Source organism: Ochlerotatus camptorhynchus, unplaced genomic scaffold (genome assembly GCF_037179485.1).
Source record: "Ochlerotatus camptorhynchus isolate MF236.1 unplaced genomic scaffold, CSIRO-AGI_Acam_v1.1 ptg000205l, whole genome shotgun sequence".
NCBI classification, from domain to species: Eukaryota; Metazoa; Arthropoda; class Insecta; order Diptera; family Culicidae; genus Ochlerotatus; species Ochlerotatus camptorhynchus.
In genome coordinates this window covers 368,416-387,802 of record NW_027040695.1, presented here as the reverse complement: position 1 = coordinate 387,802, position 19,387 = coordinate 368,416, and the positions used below count along the sequence as shown (strand labels likewise).

Sequence of the window (19,387 nt, the reverse complement as noted above, 5' to 3'; positions counted from 1 at the left end):
GTGCACCCAATCAATAGATCCTATGCATATTTTCTAAATATGTAGTTATAATTTTAGTTGGTCAAGCAAAGTTTTATTACGTCAAAATAAGCTTCTTTGGTTTTTTAATTATTCCTGCTTACTTTCCGTTGCTTCTATTCTCCAAATGAGTGTCAATCACCGACGCCAAAGGGGCGTTTTTACACCTGGACCCTAAATATCGAAGCAATCAACATAAGGACCGAGACCAACGGCTTTACTTCTCTTCCGAAGAAAGCCGTGATCAGAGATTTTTCATCTCAGAAAATCCCAACGAACTTGGCTGGGATTGAGCCCAGACCCACTGGGATGAAAATTTTTAGGTAATTTCATGATGTTTAACGCTTTAAGACCAGGCACCGACTAGCACGTCAAAACATCATGTTGACGATGGCCACACACCACATTAAATGATGTTTTGACAAGTTAATGATGCCACATCACCGCCACACCAGTGGGCGCCCTGCCTAAGACTTGGGTAATGAACTGAGGAATGCGCTCGTCAAATTCCATCACGGTTCAGTGAAATGAGTTTTATCCATAAACCTGATGCTTAATCTAACTTAGTGAAGAAATTTCATAAATTTACACGTACTGTGCCTCAAAACAAACGTGGTGAATATCATCGGTTTGGGAAAACTAAGGGTTTCGAAACTGCGCATTCATCAAGGTTTTCAAAACACGGTTTAGGATAAATGTCATAATTTGTTATGCTTATTCTTCTTCTTCTTTTAGGCTATTAACGCTTCTTTTTCGAGCATTTGCCAGCTCTCAATTTAGTGTTTTAGAAGCACTTCCACAGCTATTAATTGAGAGCTTTTTTTTGAGCATAATGATTCTCTAGCTCAGTCGCGAAGATATCCAAGCCGAAAGATTTCCCGGACCGGACCGAGAACCGAAGCTGCCAGCTCTGGCTTGGAAATACCGTGCTTTTAATGACTTGGTTGTTTGAGGCCTCAATTACTTCGTCAAGTTCGTTTTTGAACATTTATCAGTCGAATAACATGAGCTGGCGCTTTTAGTTTGAATCTTGTATGGGGAATTTCTATAAAATACGTGAAAAATGGTACTCCTACACTCTATCGACCATAAAAAGATTCCTTTTTATCGAATTGATTCAGATTTTCAGGGTTTGTAGTTCAATCAATGAGTAACAGCTTTTCTGTAGATTACATCATGAATGATCAATTTGTATATGAAAATTTCAACCAAATCTCCTATATGAACATTAAACCTAAAACGCCAGCCCGTTTAACGTCAAAAAGTGCTTAAAAGTTCAGAGAGTGGTTATTGCACCAAAATACACGAGGCTGGATGTTGGCCTGTGGAAAATATGAACTTTTATTTTTAGTGGTAATCTGCCTATATTTTGTTGCAATATACGAGCAAAATGCACATAATTAATTAATATATCCATAATACTAACTTGAATCGTGATGCTGTCTTCAGCAAAGTTGTTCTTTATATTTTAAACTACGTGTGCTGAAATTATGAGCTTAATAGAGTTTGCTGAATCAATTCTATGCACGAAAGAGTGAAGTAATGTTATTTCTACATACATTTCAACCAATATCCTCATATAAATGTTAAATCAAAAGCGCCAACTCGTGTTACATCCTAATGGGCTGAGATTTCCTCACCTAATGGCACAAATCTAGGAATTGGCCTGTTGAAAAAAAATGATAAAAAAAATTCCCCCATATAAATGTGGGCCAGTCTAGTATATATTGTTGCTTGCTCTGAAACTCTTCAGAGAACTAAAAAAAAACTGCAAAATTTTCATATGTGCGTGATTTTAAATTGTGTTGTGTCCAGCCTGAAATAAAAAAGCCTTTAACTTGATTTTTTTTAAGATCTTGAAAAAGTTTCATTCCACAATATGGAAACTCCGTTATGTTGAGAATTTTGATGAAAAGTTTGTTGGATTTTGCTTCTTTAATTGTTCAATCTTGCACTTCCCGAAGTTTATATTAATAGACCATGTATGATTCCATGTTACTATCAATTTTAACTAAGCCTTTGACGAATTGGAGTGGATTGTTCCACGGGAATCCCCAAAAGAGCGCGGTTTGTAGTCTTTGTGAAATTCTTGTACTAAATAGTGAGATTGAAAAAAGGGTGAGGGGTTTGTAAATTGAGGTTAGGCGCAGCTGTTTCTCTATAGTAAAGACATTTTGCCACCATCGGAATTTGTTTCAATCATGAGGAAACATTAATATTTTTAAAATTTAGCTGACTTTTTTCTTTGTAAAACAAATCTAAGTCACGCTGGCAACAAAATTTTTGGCGGCGTGATTTTGGTTTGTGTGATTGAGTATCGAAATGCACCTTTTTATCAAACATTACGTCTATTTTGCAACATAATAAATATGTCTGAACGGCATGAAATAAAAGTTATAATAAATATAAATAAAATATAAATAAAATTAAAAAAAATAAAAAATAAATAAACGGCAATGCTATAAAAGAATTTACGTGCTGTTTTGAGCATCGATAATCAACTTTCGGATTTCGAGCCATTACGGTACACATTTACGGTAATTCAGCGATGGAAATACAAACAATCGTTGTCATAACAGCGAGGCATACCTGTATTTTGTAATCTCTTTATGTAAGCGAAAGAAACCTTAAATGTCGTTTTACTGTATCTTGTGCAAACTGAAAAAAAAAACATACCAGATTCTCCGAACTCAGCGTTTCATCAGGGCTCTGGAACGAAAAGAAAGCATTATATTATTATTCAGATTGTTCAGTAGTTGTCTAAATAGGAGTCATTTGCTTATTTACTCTTCTGAAACATGGGATAAACATGTATGCGGCGGCTGTATACATAAATGTTTTAAGTTTTGTGGAAATATAGTAGGGTTCCAGTTTTTTAAGTTTGTGTTAATGATGTCTGTTTTTTTCCCTTGATTTGTTTTCCGTGCTGAGCACCAATGCTACCGACGCCAGAGAGGCAGCTTTCACATCTGGACCCTACCTATCGACCCATCAACTCATGAACCGGGGACCAACGGCTTTACTTCCTTGGCTTCGACTGGGATTGAACCCAGGCCTGCTGGGGTGAGAGATAATCACGCTTATTTATGATATCTTGCTTGATATAATTCTTAGCCTAAACTATCTTTTAATTTTACACTAACGCTTTGGATTTCAAAGTTACCAACCCAAAATGTACTGCTTATGTTCCTTTACTGACTGAGCTATTTGTGATACACGACCTTTGAAAGTCTTCATCAGTGTCATTCCCACTGTCTGCGAGCAGCATGAAACTACGGATGCAGCCAACCGCACTGACTAAGTTTAGGTACTCCACGGTGCTAAAAATCGGTTGAGTGTGGTGGCTAGTGGTAGTGAACCGATTCGCCGTGGTCACTCACTACTACGCACGAACTGCACGGAGAAGGAGAGAGTTTCTCGCCGAAGAATGTGGGAAGTAGAATTATGCGATAGAAATGTAAATATAGGAAATTAATTAGTCTAGAAAGTACACCGTCGCGAGTAGTCGACCGGGGCGAACCCCATACGCAAAAAATATATGTTTTAGTTTTAATTAAAGTAATAAATTAGTGTATATTAATAAAATTCGATGTAGTGTTTAGCTCGGTGTTTTAGTGGCAATAAAATGTATTTTGTGTGGACATTGGTGTAGTTGGTGCTAGCGAAAGAAGGTCTACGGATGACGGAAGGCAACAGGATCAAGTAAGGAGGATAAAGGGAACGTTCGCCTGGCAAGTGGAAGTCATCAGCAATCGGTCGGGACGGTCCCCGACATAATTTGGTCCTTCGAGCCGGATCTTTCCACTGCCGGTGGACTACGGATCGGTCGGATTTCGAAGATCTGGCCAAAACCATCGACATTACGCCATCGAACGAGCTGCACACCGCCAGCCTCGTATGCAACAAAGGTTCTACGCCATACTTAAGTGCCCTGAAAAGGACCCATCGCCATCTAAAGCCGTTATCAAAGGGATCCGATCGCCATCGTCGATGATAGTGAAAGGATCTATTGCCAACATACAACACCACCTATTATCCTGCGTCAGGAAAGCCACCATCACTGGAAATCATCATCAACAGCTGCGGTACAGTGAGGAAAATCGCCATCGCTGACGTGCAACAATCGTTACGAATGGAATTGTGAATTCGCAAGGCCAATACCGATTCTCAGCAGAATTGTAGACAACCATAGCGTTGTTCTACTACCGTTCAGGTACGTAAGAACTGGTATATGTCCGCCGAAGCGACAAATATTCCTTACTAACGCCCACATTTCAATTCGTTGTCTGTTGCTGTTGAATCAACGAGGAATTCGGACGTCAAAGTGGTGAATCAGTTCACGAAGAACTTGATTTCGAGCACCATTCGAGGAATTCGGTGATGATTGAGGGCGGTCGACTACAATTCTGGCGCTGCCTTCCTCACGACTAGACGAGACAGCGACAACACGATAGCTTCAGGCTTGGGCATCGTACATCGGTCATCGTAGCCAGGTAAATACATTTTACAGTATATGCCCAGCCGAAGCTGGAATTGATTGATACCGCACCTAAATAAATTTAACCTTTCAATGCTATTTGGACTATTGGAGTCAATTCATTCACGAACGCAAGCCCTGAGGTTTTGTTTGTTTTCGGACTGCTACTTTACATTCTGCGTGACGTTCAGCACCATCTGTAGTTCTCCAGGTGAGAATAAGTATATGTCCTGCCGAAGCAGACTCTCTTGTTATACTACATTGGTACTTTCTCCTTCGCTGCACTGGATAAACAATCGAGACGATCTTGCCGTTTGTATACATTCGTGACTAGAGGATAGTTATCGTGATTGAGCCAATTTTGGATTCGGCTGCTGGTACAGACTGCCGTTTGCACGGGTAAGCCGAACGGTATATGTTCAGCCGAAGCTCAAATATAGATTACTACATTAGCCTTTCCACTCTTTCGCTCTTCACTGGCTCGAGTTCGAATCTGAGGTTACGGATTGTACGTTTTGAGGCGCACCGTTTTGGAATATACTGCTATCTGGCTTCGGTAGCACCACTGGTTCCTCTCACAGGTGAGTTGAACAGTATATGCCCAGCCGAAGCAGACAATTTGTATACTACATCGTGGATTCCTTTCGATTCTCTGATCTTCCAACGTTTCGCCAAACTTCGAGAGGATCAACAACTAGTACCTACCAACTGACTGGCTCTTGGTTCTTCGTTTCCGTACCGTGATTCCTCCAACAACAACCATGTCAACGAAGATTACCAGGTCAACCGACTCCTTGAAAGCGTTGAAGTCAAAACTCAAGGGTCTTCGAGCGTCGTTAAACAACATTAGTCAGTTCGTTAGGTATTATAAAGAGGGTACAACAGCTAGTCAGGTCAATGTCCGCCTCGAACGTATAGATTTGTTGTGGGAGCAAATTAGTGAGACTTCTTGGGAAATCGAATCGCATGAGGACTACGAAGAGCAAGAAGGTGTCGAAAATGAGCAATTGGAGTTTGAGAATCGCTACTACGATGCGAAATCGTTCTTGATGGAGAAGGCCAAGAAGTTCCAGGAAGAATCAGCATTAAATCAGTCAACACGGAGTGCAGACACCGCTAGTACACATGGTACAATGGACCGTGTACGCCTGCCGCAAATCAAGCTGCAGACTTTCGACGGAGACATCGATGACTGGCTGAGTTTCAGGGATCTCTACACGTCCTTGATCCATGAGAAGGCAGAACTTCCGGATGTGGAGAAATTTCACTATCTGAAGGGTTGCTTAGCAGGCGAAGCTAAGGCGCTAGTCGATCCGCTGAAGATAACTAGCGAAAATTATAAAATAGCTTGGGAGTCGTTGCTAAAACGCTTCAACAACAGCAAGCTACTGAAAAGGAAGCAAGTACAAGCGTTAGTGAAACTGCCTTCACTTACCAAGGAATCGGTCACGGATCTCCACAAACTGGCTGATGGATTCGATCGTGCGATTCAGATATTGGATCAAGTCATTGAACCAGCCGAATACAAGGATTTGCTGCTGGTAGAACTGCTGAGTTCTCGTCTGGATCCAGTCACTCGACGTGGCTGGGAGGAACACACGTCCGCTAAGGAGCAAGACACTCTACAGGACTTGCAGGAGTTCCTACATCGGAGAATTCAAATCCTGGAGTCTCTACCAGCGAAGGCAGAACCCAAAAACGAGCCACAACAACCCAGACGGAAGTCGTTTTCACCGAAGGTTAGCCACAACGCCGTACAGTGGAACACCGCTAAGTGCCCATCGTGTACGGAGGTTCATGGACTACATACGTGTCCAGCCTTCCTGAAAATGTCGCTGTCCAGCAGGGAGTCGTTTCTACGAGCACAGTCACTCTGCCGAAACTGTCTCAAACGAGGACATCTAGCTCGAGATTGCTCGTCGAAGTTTTCGTGTCGCAACTGCAAGGCTCGACACCACACACTGCTGTGCTTCAAGGGCGAAGGAAGAAGCAGTAGGAATGGATCACCCGAGAAGGCCAATTCGGGTAAAACTGGCAACCGGAACGACTCGAGTTTTGATCCCAAGGCAGGGAATGCAGCATCGGTCGAGACAGCATCGTCAAACACGGCGCAGCTTCCGACATCGCAGGTACTTCTGGCTACGGCAGTAGTTGTAATCGAGGACAACCAAGGTTCTCGCTATCCGGCACGCGCGCTATTAGATTCCGGGTCGGAATGCAACTTCATCTCTGAAGGTCTGAGTCAGTTGATGAAGGTTGCTAGCCAGAAGGTGGATATTTCGATATTGGGCATCGGACAATCCGGAACGAGGGTCACACGAAAGATTCAAGCCGTCGTCAAGTCTCGAGTCTCGTCGTACTCTAGACCGATGGATTTTCTCGTCTTGCCGAAGGTCACAGCTTGTCTGCCCACTTCTACAGTGCAGGCAAATGGATGGGACATACCGGCAGACATCGAACTTGCAGATCCTGAATTCTTCCGCTCGAGAAAGGTCGACTTGGTCATGGGCATCCAAGCTTTCTTCAGCTTCTTCCCATCCGGAAGGGAGATTCCGCTGGGAACCGGTCTGCCAGTACTCACCGAGTCAGTTTTCGGATGGATAGTGACAGGCGAGGTCGCTACATCAAATCATGGTGTGAGATATTCATGCAACATGTCGGTATCGAGCAATCTGGAGGAGCTAATGGCACGGTTTTGGTCCTGCGAGGAAGTGGGAGCCGTCAACAAGTTATCTCCGGACGAGACGCGCTGCGAAGAGCAATTCGAGCGCACTGTCGAACGGAATTCGGAAGGCCGATACACCGTCACTCTCCCTAAGAACGACAATGTTTTAGCGGAACTAGGCGAATCGAGAGACATCGCGCTACGACGTCTTCGAGCTGTGGAACGACGACTGGAAAAGGATCCAGACCTTCAGAAGCAGTACTTCAACTTCATGACCGAATATCTCGAGCTCGGTCACATGAGAAGAGTGGACGATAAAGAGGAGGGGACAGTTAAACGATGTTTCCTGCCACATCATCCTGTAATCAAGGAGTCAAGCACCACGACCAAAGTCAGGGTGGTCTTCGATGCTTCGTGCAAGACGTCTTCTGGGATTTCACTGAACGATGCGCTCTATGCTGGACCTGTGGTACAACAGGATTTACGGTCGATTGTTCTCCGCAGTCGTACACGTCAGGTGATGGTTGTAGCCGACGTTGAGAAGATGTTCCGACAGATTTGGACGAACTTGGTCGACACTCCTCTTCAATGCGTTCTTTGGTTGGGAACCGATGGAAGCGTTGTAGCGTATGAACTGCTGACGGTGACATATGGCACCAAATCAGCACCGTACCTGGCGACTCGTACGTTGAAGCAGCTGGCAAGTGATGAACGAGAGCAGTTTCCCTTGGCTGCACCAGCGGTAGAAGAGGACGTGTATATGGACGACGTTATATCTGGAGCGGACGACGTCGAATCTGCGGTCGAATTGAGGCGACAAATCGACGCAATGATGAACAGTGGAGGATTCAAGTTGCGAAAATGGGCCTCCAACTGTCCAGCTGTTCTTGAAGACATTCCCAAGGAGAATTTGGCGCTACCGGATTCTAATGGGATCGACTGGGACCAGGATGCAGAGGTGAAAACATTGGGTTTGACCTGGCTTCCCAACGTGGACTGTTTCAAGTTCTCGTTCACGATACCACCACTAACGGATGGCCAGATCCTAACGAAGCGACAAGTGCTCTGCTTCATTGCGAAATTGTTCGATCCACTGGGACTGCTCGGTGCGACGATCACAGCAGCAAAAATATTCATGCAAAGACTCTGGTGTTTGAAAGGCGAACACGGGCAATGTCTGCAATGGGACGACCCACTACCTGGAACGGTGGGTGAGGAATGGCGAGCATTTCATAAGCAAATTCCCGCACTGAATATGCTTCGCATACAACGGTGTGTCGTAGCACCAAGAGCGGTGTCCGTGCAATACCACTGCTTCTCAGATGCATCAATTCTCGCTTACGGTGCGACAATCTACGTTCGGAGTGAACGACAAGATGGTTCGGTTTCGGTGCACCTTCTGATTTCGAAATCGAAGGTAGCACCTCTCAAGGTGCAATCGCTACCACGGTTGGAGCTATGTGGTGCGCTTCTAGCGGCTCAGCTTTGGGAAAGGGTAGCGGAATCTCTGAAGGCAGACGGCAGCGTTCACTTCTGGTCGGACTCAACCTGTGTTCTCCACTGGATTCGTTCTCCTCCAGGTACGTGGACCACTTTCGTGGCGAACAGGGTCGCCAAAATTCAAGCGCTGACAGAGGGAAACAATTGGCGACATGTTTCGGGAATCACCAATCCTGCTGACCTAATTTCACGTGGAATCGCTCCGAGGGACATTGTCGAGAACAACTTATGGTGGCATGGGCCTACCTGGTTAGAGGATCCTCCCGAAGAATGGCCGAAAGGAGCTGGAAACCCACCAGAAGGAGAATTAGAACGACGACGCAATGTGGTGGTTTGCGCTTCGTCGATGGAAAAGGAGTTCGTTTCGGATTACTTAGTGAAGTTCTCATCGTTTACTAGGCTAATTCGTACAACAGCTTACTGGCTACGCTTCATGGACAACTTACGGTGTCCAGAAGAACAAAGACGGACAGGTTTTCTATCCGCTAGCGAGCTGAAACTAGCCGAATGGGCGATCATCCGGAAGGTGCAAGCGGAGTCATTCTCGGAGGAGATCAAGCATCTGTCGTCAGGTTCTTCTGTTCGTCGAAATTCGCCCTTGCGATGGTTTAACCCTCGAATCGACGAAAACGGCATCCTGCGAGTTGGTGGTAGACTAGCGCACTCTGAGGAATCACAGCAGATGAAACATCCGATGGTTTTACCGGCTAGACATCCATTCACGGAATTAGTTCTACGCTATCATCACCACAAACATCTCCACGCTGGACCCCAACTACTTTTGGGTACGGTTCGGCAACGATATTGGCCACTAGGCGGTAGAAATCTTGCGCGGAAGGTTGTTCGTCAGTGCCAGCGTTGTTTTCGAGCGAGACCGTCGATCATCCAGCAGCAAATGGGCGAGTTACCGGCTGCTAGAGTTACGGTTTCGAGACCGTTTTCCAAGACTGGGGTCGATTTCTTCGGACCAGTATACATTCGAGCAGGACGTGGACGACAACCAACCAAAGCCTACGTTTCGATCTTCGTGTGCATGGCAACGAAAGCGGTTCATATGGAACTCGTGTCAGATTTGTCGACGGAACGGTTTCTACAGGCTTTGCGGAGATTCTTTGCCCGCCGAGGACGATGCACAGATGTCTATTCGGACAACGGGACGAATTTTGTAGGAGCAAGAAACCAGATCCAGGAGCTATTCGCGATGCTGAAAGATAAAACACATCGTGAGAAGGTGTCTAAGGAATGTGCGGATGAAGGTATTTTTTTGCATTTTAACCCCCCGAGCGCCCCACATTTCGGAGGATTATGGGAGGCAGCGGTACGTTCTGCGAAGTACCACCTTCTACGAGTTCTCGGTGGAAATCCAGTGTCGCAAGAAGATTTCGTCACTCTCTTAGCACAGGTGGAGGGATGCATGAACTCAAGGCCATTAACATCATTATCGGATGATCCTCTTGATCTTGAGCCATTAACACCGGCACACTTCCTGACGGGAGGTTCACTACATGCTATGCCAGATCCAAATTTGAGCGATGTTCAGATGAATCGTCTATCCAGATGGCAATTAGTCCAGCGGCAGCTCCAAGATTTCTGGATACGTTGGCGTCGTGAATATTTAACGCAGCTTCAATCACGAACAAAAAATTGGCAGCCAGCAGCAGAAATGCAAATCGGCAGACTTGTTGTTATTGTTGACACAAATCAACCACCCACACAATGGAAGATGGGTCGTATACAAGAACTTCACCCAGGTGATGATGGAGTCACTAGAGTGGTTACAGTACGAACATCAACCGGTTCGATGAAACGTCCGGTAGCAAAATTGTGTTTACTACCGTCACCAGAGCAAAACCAAACCTCAGATCAAAATTGAATCGGTGGTCCAGTGCGTCGAAAGGAGTTCTTTTCTTTTCTTTATTTTCAGAAGTTTTCCCGGTAACTTCAGGGTGGGTGAGAATGTCTGCGAGCAGCATGAAACTACGGATGCAGCCAACCGCACTGACTAAGTTTAGGTACTCCACGGTGCTAAAAATCGGTTGAGTGTGGTGGCTAGTGGTAGTGAACCGATTCGCCGTGGTCACTCACTACTACGCACGAACTGCACGGAGAAGGAGAGAGTTTCTCGCCGAAGAATGTGGGAAGTAGAATTATGCGATAGAAATGTAAATATAGGAAATTAATTAGTCTAGAAAGTACACCGTCGCGAGTAGTCGACCGGGGGCGAACCCCATACGCAAAAAATATATGTTTTAGTTTTAATTAAAGTAATAAATTAGTGTATATTAATAAAATTCGATGTAGTGTTTAGCTCGGTGTTTTAGTGGCAATAAAATGTATTTTGTGTGGACATTGGTGTAGTTGGTGCTAGCGAAAGAAGGTCTACGGATGACGGAAGGCAACAGGATCAAGTAAGGAGGATAAAGGGAACGTTCGCCTGGCAAGTGGAAGTCATCAGCAATCGGTCGGGACGGTCCCCGACACCCACTAAAGAACTTATCAAAATCTAACCCCCTTAAGTACTCATCCCCTAGGTAAAATAAGTCAAGATCATAGGTATAAAAATGAAACTACAATGTGTTGAATCGGAACCTACCTAACTAATAAAAACCAAAGATTTAAGTAAGCTAAAGGAGAAAAATCTATACAATCTATCTATACGTTATAAAAATCAAAAATTGGTTAAAAAATTATTGAGTTACTCTTGATAGTATGTGATCACTAGCTCATAATTGTTGTTTTTAACAATAACTTTAAATTTTGGGGGTGTTAGCAGTTCTAACTTAAAACAATTTCAAATGTGACTTCATGTTGTACTCGACTAGACTAACAACCTACAATAGGTCACTTGAAAAGTTTATCCAATTATGTTTTATTCTTAACACTGTGTAGTTAATTAAATATAGCTAAAAGATAGGAAATTTGATGAAACACATGATTTTTTGCAGACAAGAGCCATACTTTTACATATTCGCTTTAAAATCTTCATATGTATATTCAATATCATACAAGGCTGCTCAAAAATTTAATATATTTGGATAAATAATCGAATAAATAAATCAAAAACGAAGTCGCAAGTGCTCAGCGACCATTAAATTGTGGATTGTGACTCTCTGAAATCTTGAAAGTGTGTACTACGAAAACAGTTGAAAATCGAGCGTTTTACTGAAATTACTCGAACTTCATACAGGCTCTGCCAATGTCATAGCTATGTAGTTGATCCTCCGAGCAGGCAGTATGCCTCTCGGAGGCAATAAAAAGGTGAACCAAAAGGTAACTGCAGTGTTTGATGTATGTTCCGGAAAACTCTTCGCCTTGCTGATTTTCACAACCGTCAACATCGCAACGTAGGGCGATGCATCATGGCCGAAACAAGTGCTCTTATGAAATTTCGGGTAGTGAATTCAAGAGCCACATGTGAAAAGGGCATACAAGCTTTTTATAAACAAACCTTTTTATGCCCTTTTCTCGCCAACCGAGGGTCGCCCACGCAAACCAACAACTTCATCGGAAAGGGGAAAGCTTTCTCTACCCGCTAATGCTAATAATTTGCGTTGGTGTCATATGGGTGGCAAGAAAAAGGCATAAGAAGGTTTGTTTACAAAAAGCTTGTATGCCCTTTTCACATGTTGTTCTTGAATTCCCATATATTTTTAAACGTATAGTTCCATTCTATATAGCACTACCCTAAATACCATAAGAAAACAATTTCTAAGATAATAAAAGAACCTACAAATTTTTTTTTATTGGTTACTTTTTAAGAAGGACGTGACCGAAAAGATCAAAGATATTTTATTTTATTTAAAAATATTTCCAATGGATTTTTTAAATTTGTTTACGGACTTTTAAGACTGAATTATATTATAAAATTATAAAGTAATTTTAGATTTGCAAGTATACGGCCTCTACTTTTGTAGATATGAGTAATTTTTGTGCAACCTCAAATGAAAACAACTTATACCACAATCAAACCGGATTCCACCGGGAAGTGTTCAGAATTGGACCTTAGGACCATTATGCAACAAATCAAATTACACGAGATTTTTTTTCAAGAAATATTCAAATAATATAATTTTAATATCACATCAAAGTGGATGCACTTGAATCGTACCGAAAATATGGTGTAATATTTCTTGCCAAAAAGGACAAAATTGTCATTAATACAGTGCATGAACTGCTTTTACTGCGTTTGTTTATTTTTGTGGCCATAAAAATTACATGAGATTTTCGACATGATTGAAGTGCATCCTCTTGGATGTAATATAAAAAAATATTTTTTGCTGTGTTCATCTTTATTACGCGTTTAAAAATCTTTCTCATCCAACGACCCAAAAATCTCGCCAATAAAATATATAAAAAAAAACTTTTTCTCCTTTAAAAATTCAAAACTCCGTATAATATGTATGCATAAAAAATCTGTATACTGTATTCTGCATCTGAATTTACATATTTTTGCATCAAAAAATTTCAAAAAATCTGTCCTAACACGGACATGTTCCGGGAAGTGGGCAGCATCTGACTGTAGTAAAATTTTAATATGATTCTTCTTCTTCTTTGGCTATATAACGTCCCACTGGGACTTTACGCCAGCTCTCAATTTAGTGTTCTGTGAACACTTTCATAGTTATTAATCGAGAGCTTTATAAGCCTGTACCATTTTTTCATTAGTATATATTGTGTGGCGAGTACAATCATACTGTATGCCCAGACAAGTCGAGAAATTTCACAATCCTGGCCGGGAATCGAATCCAGCCGCCTTCTACAGAGCCTCGTTTATAGCTGCGCCATAACCGACTTATGCCAATTGAGCTAAGGAAATTCCCCAAATTTCATGATATGTTTGTATCAACTTTTAAATCTGTAACCTGTAACATGTCAGATCTCACCACCGGTGAAAAAATTCAGGATTTAATTCAAACCATTTCTTAAACAAACCCCCAATGCTGGAAACACACCATGTGAACATTTGACCCTTTCAATTCCAAATGCATTTTATCTTATAGTTATTAAGGAAAGCAAATTAGTAACCCGAATTTGCAACGTCCAATAAAAACCAATGTCGAACAATTTAAGTTGCTCTTTTTATTGTGATTATCGCTAATAAAATTGGGCGTGCGTTTAAAATCGGGAAAGGCAAACAAAACCCAACGACAACAATTCGTGATGAGAGGGACAAGAAATAACTGTTGAATTTATATTTTAATATATAACACTTTACTGCCGATGGGTGATGATACGTGGCGTGTTGGAATAAAAAATGGCAAATAATATTCGCGTTTTTATGATTATTGCCATCATTTGAATAAAGCGCACGGCAGCGGCAGCAACAGCAACGGGTTCGACAAGTATGAATGCGTTGTTGTTGCATTGGATGGATATGAATGTATGGTCTGTCCCCTCGAGCCCCAAAGGAGACAGGTAGTACAGAAAGATGCGGACAGCGGAACTGCTGCAATTGATTTACAATTTGTCGATATATGCAAATTAAGTGCCATTTGTTTTTTGTTCTCGGCAACTCTCTCCCTCTTTCTCTTTCAGTTCCAACACTCGGTCCTATTGCTTCTCAGTTCTTCTGACGAATGATGATGATGGTGATGGCATTGCTGGTGCCGTTGGACGATCTACGTCGAATGCTCTTGATCCATCACGCATAACGACGCCCGTTGGCCAAACCGGCCTGGGCCGTTGCTATCCAGAATCGATTTGAGACGAACGAGTTTTAATTTGGAAAAATTTGCATGAGCACCAATAAATGCGGCGCATTGGGAAGATGGAACAACATTATGGGGATACTGGAAAGTCGTTTAGCGAAATGTTTGTTTGTTTAAGACTTAATTGTTTGTTGTTAACGATTTTCCGCATTTATGTCTTTCTGTTGCATCTGATAGATTCATTGGAAAGATTTATCAATTCATACAGGACTAAATACTAGTAAATTCACATATCTACTACATAAATTAACAACCAATCTATTATTATTATTTAGCTTTATTTAGGAGGCTTTCAGCCTTAGGCTGGTTCGCCTCCAAACAACCAATCTATTGTCAATCAACTCTTACGTGTCACAAATTTAACTCACTCAAACTAATTTGAAGGCTGTTCAATTGGAGTTGAGCTGCTGTTCTAGCTTAGAACAAGAATTCGACAGAGTTTATTATCAAATTAAAATTGATAGTTTCTGTGGATGAAACTTAAATTTTACTAAATATTTATGAAGTTTGCTCCCTGCAAAATTATGGAAAAAATACCCTCAGAAGGCAATTGGCAATCGATGTCCGGCGGTGATTGGCACTAGATTGCGGAGCAGAGGCCGACGTTAACTAAAGGAATGAAACTATTGGGTTCGGATTAATACTTTCTGGCATGAGTCTGTTAACAGTGGTCACTTAAAAAACTTTAGCAATATTTTAAAATCTTCAATAAAAGTCCCTGACTTCAATGATTATGTAAATAATTATGTGTGCACACCTATGATTGTGTGTTTTCCTAGAACAAGTATGTATTTTTTATTCTTCTGTTGGAGCTCATTTGGCTAACGAGACTTCAGCACTAGTAATTAAGAGATCCGCACGTAGCAGCGCATGCAAATGACCCAAGGCTTATAGCGTGCAGACCGCATGGTTACAAGCTTTCTCACTCCAATATTTCCCTCCATTATCCTAAAACAATAAAAATGTAAATGCTATCCAGCATGCGTGAATAAAAACATGGACTGATAACAGCCCATATCGCGAAAATTATCCGCGTCGCCGTCCGCGAGGAAACTGGAAAATTAATTTCGCGGAATATAAATTAACTGCAGCCAAGTTGAAGCATCTCACCCAGGCCAATAGTCTCCGATGGTTGGCCCCAAAACAATAAAACCGGCTATCACACGCACGGACCTCGTTCGATGGGTTGATATGTGTGTTAGGGCATGCTGCGTGCTACCCCTTTCCCTTATTAGTTCAATAAGGGAAGCCTAGAGAAGGCAGTAGTCACAACCACTCGAACGCATACACATACATCTACCATAGCCAGACAGTAGGCAGAAGTGAGTGAGGATAAGTTAAATGATCTTTAGCTGATTGTGGTTAATTAACCGCTAAACATTTCTGCGTGATAATAATACCACTTTAAAAATTAAAACTTATAATTTCATCGTTCCAGGTCTAGTGTTTTGAATGGCTTTCGAAATTATAAACTCTAGCACCAGTCGGCATCCAGTCAGTAGCCGTATCGCAGTTATTCAGCCTACCCCAGATCCGTGTGGTCGTGTCGCTAATTATTTTATTCTGTCAGAGAGCGCTGTGAGCCACTTGAGTTTCAAAAACATTAACGCATAAATAAGTTGCCTCGCGGGAATGCTTCATTGTCGATTCGGTTAGTCACAATGTCGTCGCTTCGAGAGATACTTGTAAAATATCGCCCTCTGAATAGGATTACTGGGATAATCTAATATGTTTTCCCAGCACAACCTCACCGTCCCAAACAAGAAGCACGCTATTTCAGCTGAACGCGCACGTTTTTGGACTTTTGCCACATGGCAAAACGTGCAAGCAAACCATCATCAACCACTTGAGCTCTATGAAAATATCACGAAATATTATAACCACTTGGCTCGTTTGCCGGTTGACTGGTAAGAGCCCTTTCTCATCCTAGCGAATGCGAGAGACTTCATGAACTCTATCCTGGACCCGATGTAGCAAAACTGTTTTGCATTTTATTTAAAATCATAATGATAATAAACAGCAAATAAAGTGCATCCGAATCTTTCTCACCCGCTCAAATTTGATTTCCGGTTTTCGCTCGTCAGGGTATGAGCATGAGTAGAAATCCTGTTAAAATTGCCACAACACACCGTTTCCCACAAACTGGTCTCGTTTTGCATGGTGTTCCCACCGGAGTGGACTCTTTCTTTCGTACTCATGTAAAGGGTGTCCACGATGAAATTGCCACACTATGAAATTGCTCTTACTTTTTAACCGTTGGCTAGAATTTAATGAAAATTTGGGTGGATTTAGTTCATAGTGCATTATTTACATCCTGCAAGTTTTAAAGTCCTGTGATCAAAACTCGCGGAAATGGAGTCGAAAGAACAGCTCGTGCGTGATAAAATCTTGCGCATTCATCACGAGAACAAGGATCTCTCGCATCGTTCCATCGCTAAAACGTTGGGAATCGCGAATTCCACGGTGTCGCGAGTGATTAAGCGGTTCGAGGAACGGTTGACCACCGATCGGAAGCCCAGAAGTGAAGGAAAAAGTATTCCGTACAACACCAAAAATCACAACCGCGTAGTTGGGGCCTTCAACCGAAATCCAAACGCCTCCGTTAGGGATGTGGTTAAGAAGCTGCACCTAAGCCGAAGTTTTGTCCAGAAGGCCAAAACTAAGGCTGGTCTTCGAACGTTCAAGGTACAAAAGGCCCCTAATCGCGACGAGAAGCAGAACAAGTCCGCCAAAACCCGTGCCAGGAAGTTGTACCTCAACATGCTGACGAAAGTTGAATGCTGCATCATGGACGACGAAACATATGTGAAGGCCGACTTGAAACAGATCCCCGGCAACCTGTTTTTCACGGCCAAGGATAAGTTCAGCGTTCCGGAGCATGTCCGCACTCAGAAGATGTCCAAATTTGCGAAGAAATTCCTGGTTTGGCAAGCCATCTGCACGTGCGGGAAGCGGAGTGCACCTTTCGTGACCCAGGACACGATGAACGGACAGGTGTACATAAAAGAGTGCCTCCAGAAGCGGCTGCTTCCTCTCCTGAAGGCCCACAACGTCCCAACAATCTTCTGGCCGGATTTGGCCTCATGCCACTACTCCAAGGACGTGCTGAAGTGGTATGCGGACAATAAGGTCAATTTCGTGCCGAAAATGTTCAACCCTCCCAACACTCCGGAGCTCCGCCCCATCGAGAAGTACTGGGCGATTATGAAGCAGCACCTTCTTAAACGACCTAAGGTAGTGAAGACAGTCGAGGAACTGAAGAAAGTATGGGTTTACATGCAAAAAACGGTTGATTCATAGGTTGTGCAGAATCTTATGGCCGGGGTTAAGGCCAAGGTGCGGGCATTTGCGTATGGACTGTAAATAAAATACGAGTAAAATGGTAAAATGTAGTTTAATAGTTATTTCTCAATCCCTGAAAATTTGATGGCAATCGGATGAAAACTCGAATTTTGCGAATCAATTTTGTGTGTGGCAATTTCATCGTGGACACCCTTTACCTCTCATATGCTTCGGTTATTTTGCACAAGCTCATCCTGCGTCGTTGTCTCAGAAGTGGTTAGATATGTGTGTAAGAGTGTGTACGTACGTATGCATTTACCAACCGCAGCCACTCCTGTTCCGGATCCTATAGTTTTGGGAAATGCGGAGACACTTGTACACTGGCTTACTCTTCCCAGTATCACAATCTGGATGCAAACCGCCACTGTGCTTCCACACATTTTCGGTTTCGTTTGGGGGGAGTTGGAGCTTTGTTTGTTTTCTATGCAATTTGCGCTTACGGTATTAAAAGTTATTTGCTCATACATACAGCTTCTCCTTGTACCTACTGTTTCCGTTACTCTCCTGGCTGTTGCGGGTGAAATTTTGTTACCATAGTTTGCTATTCCGGTATTGCAACTTTGCACACTCCCGGTTGTTTGTGTTTCTGGGGGATTTCGTCTGTCAAGTGTCTTGTTTTCGGAGCAAAGATGCAACTTTGCGTGTTTTATAATCGTCGTCATATAACAATAATAACATCTGAGTTAAGCTGATTTTCTATTCGTCGCTGTTTTGAGTAAGGAGGATATCACTATCAATATCATGCAATGAGTAAGAAACATTTGATACGCTTTGATACATGATGTGAGTTTCCTGACCGTGTAGCTAGCGGCAACAACCGTTGTTCAGGCGCAAATATTGTGTTCACTATGCAGTGTGGGTTCGTTTCCTGCTCCTGCACTTTTCATAAAACGGAAACTTCCCTACTATTGTTCTTATCTTTAAATTTAGGCGGTTGGTCCTCCACGAGTATAGTCCAGGTCTCGTCACCGTAGAGATGCACCGCAGTGGGACGAAACGGCCTTTCTGTTGGCAGGTATGACCGCTTCGACATCTTCGATGCATTTTTTTTATAGATTCGGGTTCGTCTCTTTCAATACTAGCTATACACATATACTGGTCCAGTGCTAAAAACCCATCATTTCTGCCTCGTTTCCATTGGTAACATTGTATAATTTGATGAAATACATTTGCAAAAACCTAGTCTAGTTTGACTCGAACTCGATGATGGAAGATTTACACACATACAGGCGTGGCATGACGGCCTGAGGGGGCTTCTGCGTTGCTTGCTTTCAGTGATCCGAAATTGGACCGTGTGTCTGTCTATTGAAGCGAGTGGTTGGGGTTGCAACCAGTCACTCGAACAAGCTCTTCATTAGTCCCCGCGGTAATATTTTCATTCTGTTTAGATGAAAGGGTAGCAAAGGACTGACTTGATACTGGCTATGTGCTCATCCTCTATTGCTCTTCTATGTGCGTACAGTTATACCTTTACCTTTCATCTCGTGCAACATTCTCCATGGCTGTCATGGTGTGGTAGAATGGGTTCCCATTTTCCATTCTACTAGACGATGATGATGATGGAAGCCGACGAACGTTCATCGAAGAAAGTACGTCATCGTTCAGCTTCAAGTAGTGTAACAAAGCAGAGATGATACCTCTATTACAATTTACAAGTGCGTACTTGTTCCGTATCCT

General features: G+C 42.7%; 1 protein-coding gene across 1 annotated transcript in view; it reads right to left on the bottom strand.

Annotated features, from left to right (window-relative positions):
* Positions 1 to 19,387, bottom strand: part of LOC135703026 (uncharacterized) — a 140,269-nt gene that overhangs the window by 90,784 nt on the left and 30,098 nt on the right. Inside the window, exon 3 of the mRNA XM_065224125.1 lies at positions 2,695 to 2,727. Within this exon, the coding sequence (XP_065080197.1) occupies positions 2,695 to 2,727 (33 nt within the window). The remainder of the gene's footprint in view (positions 1 to 2,694; positions 2,728 to 19,387) is intronic.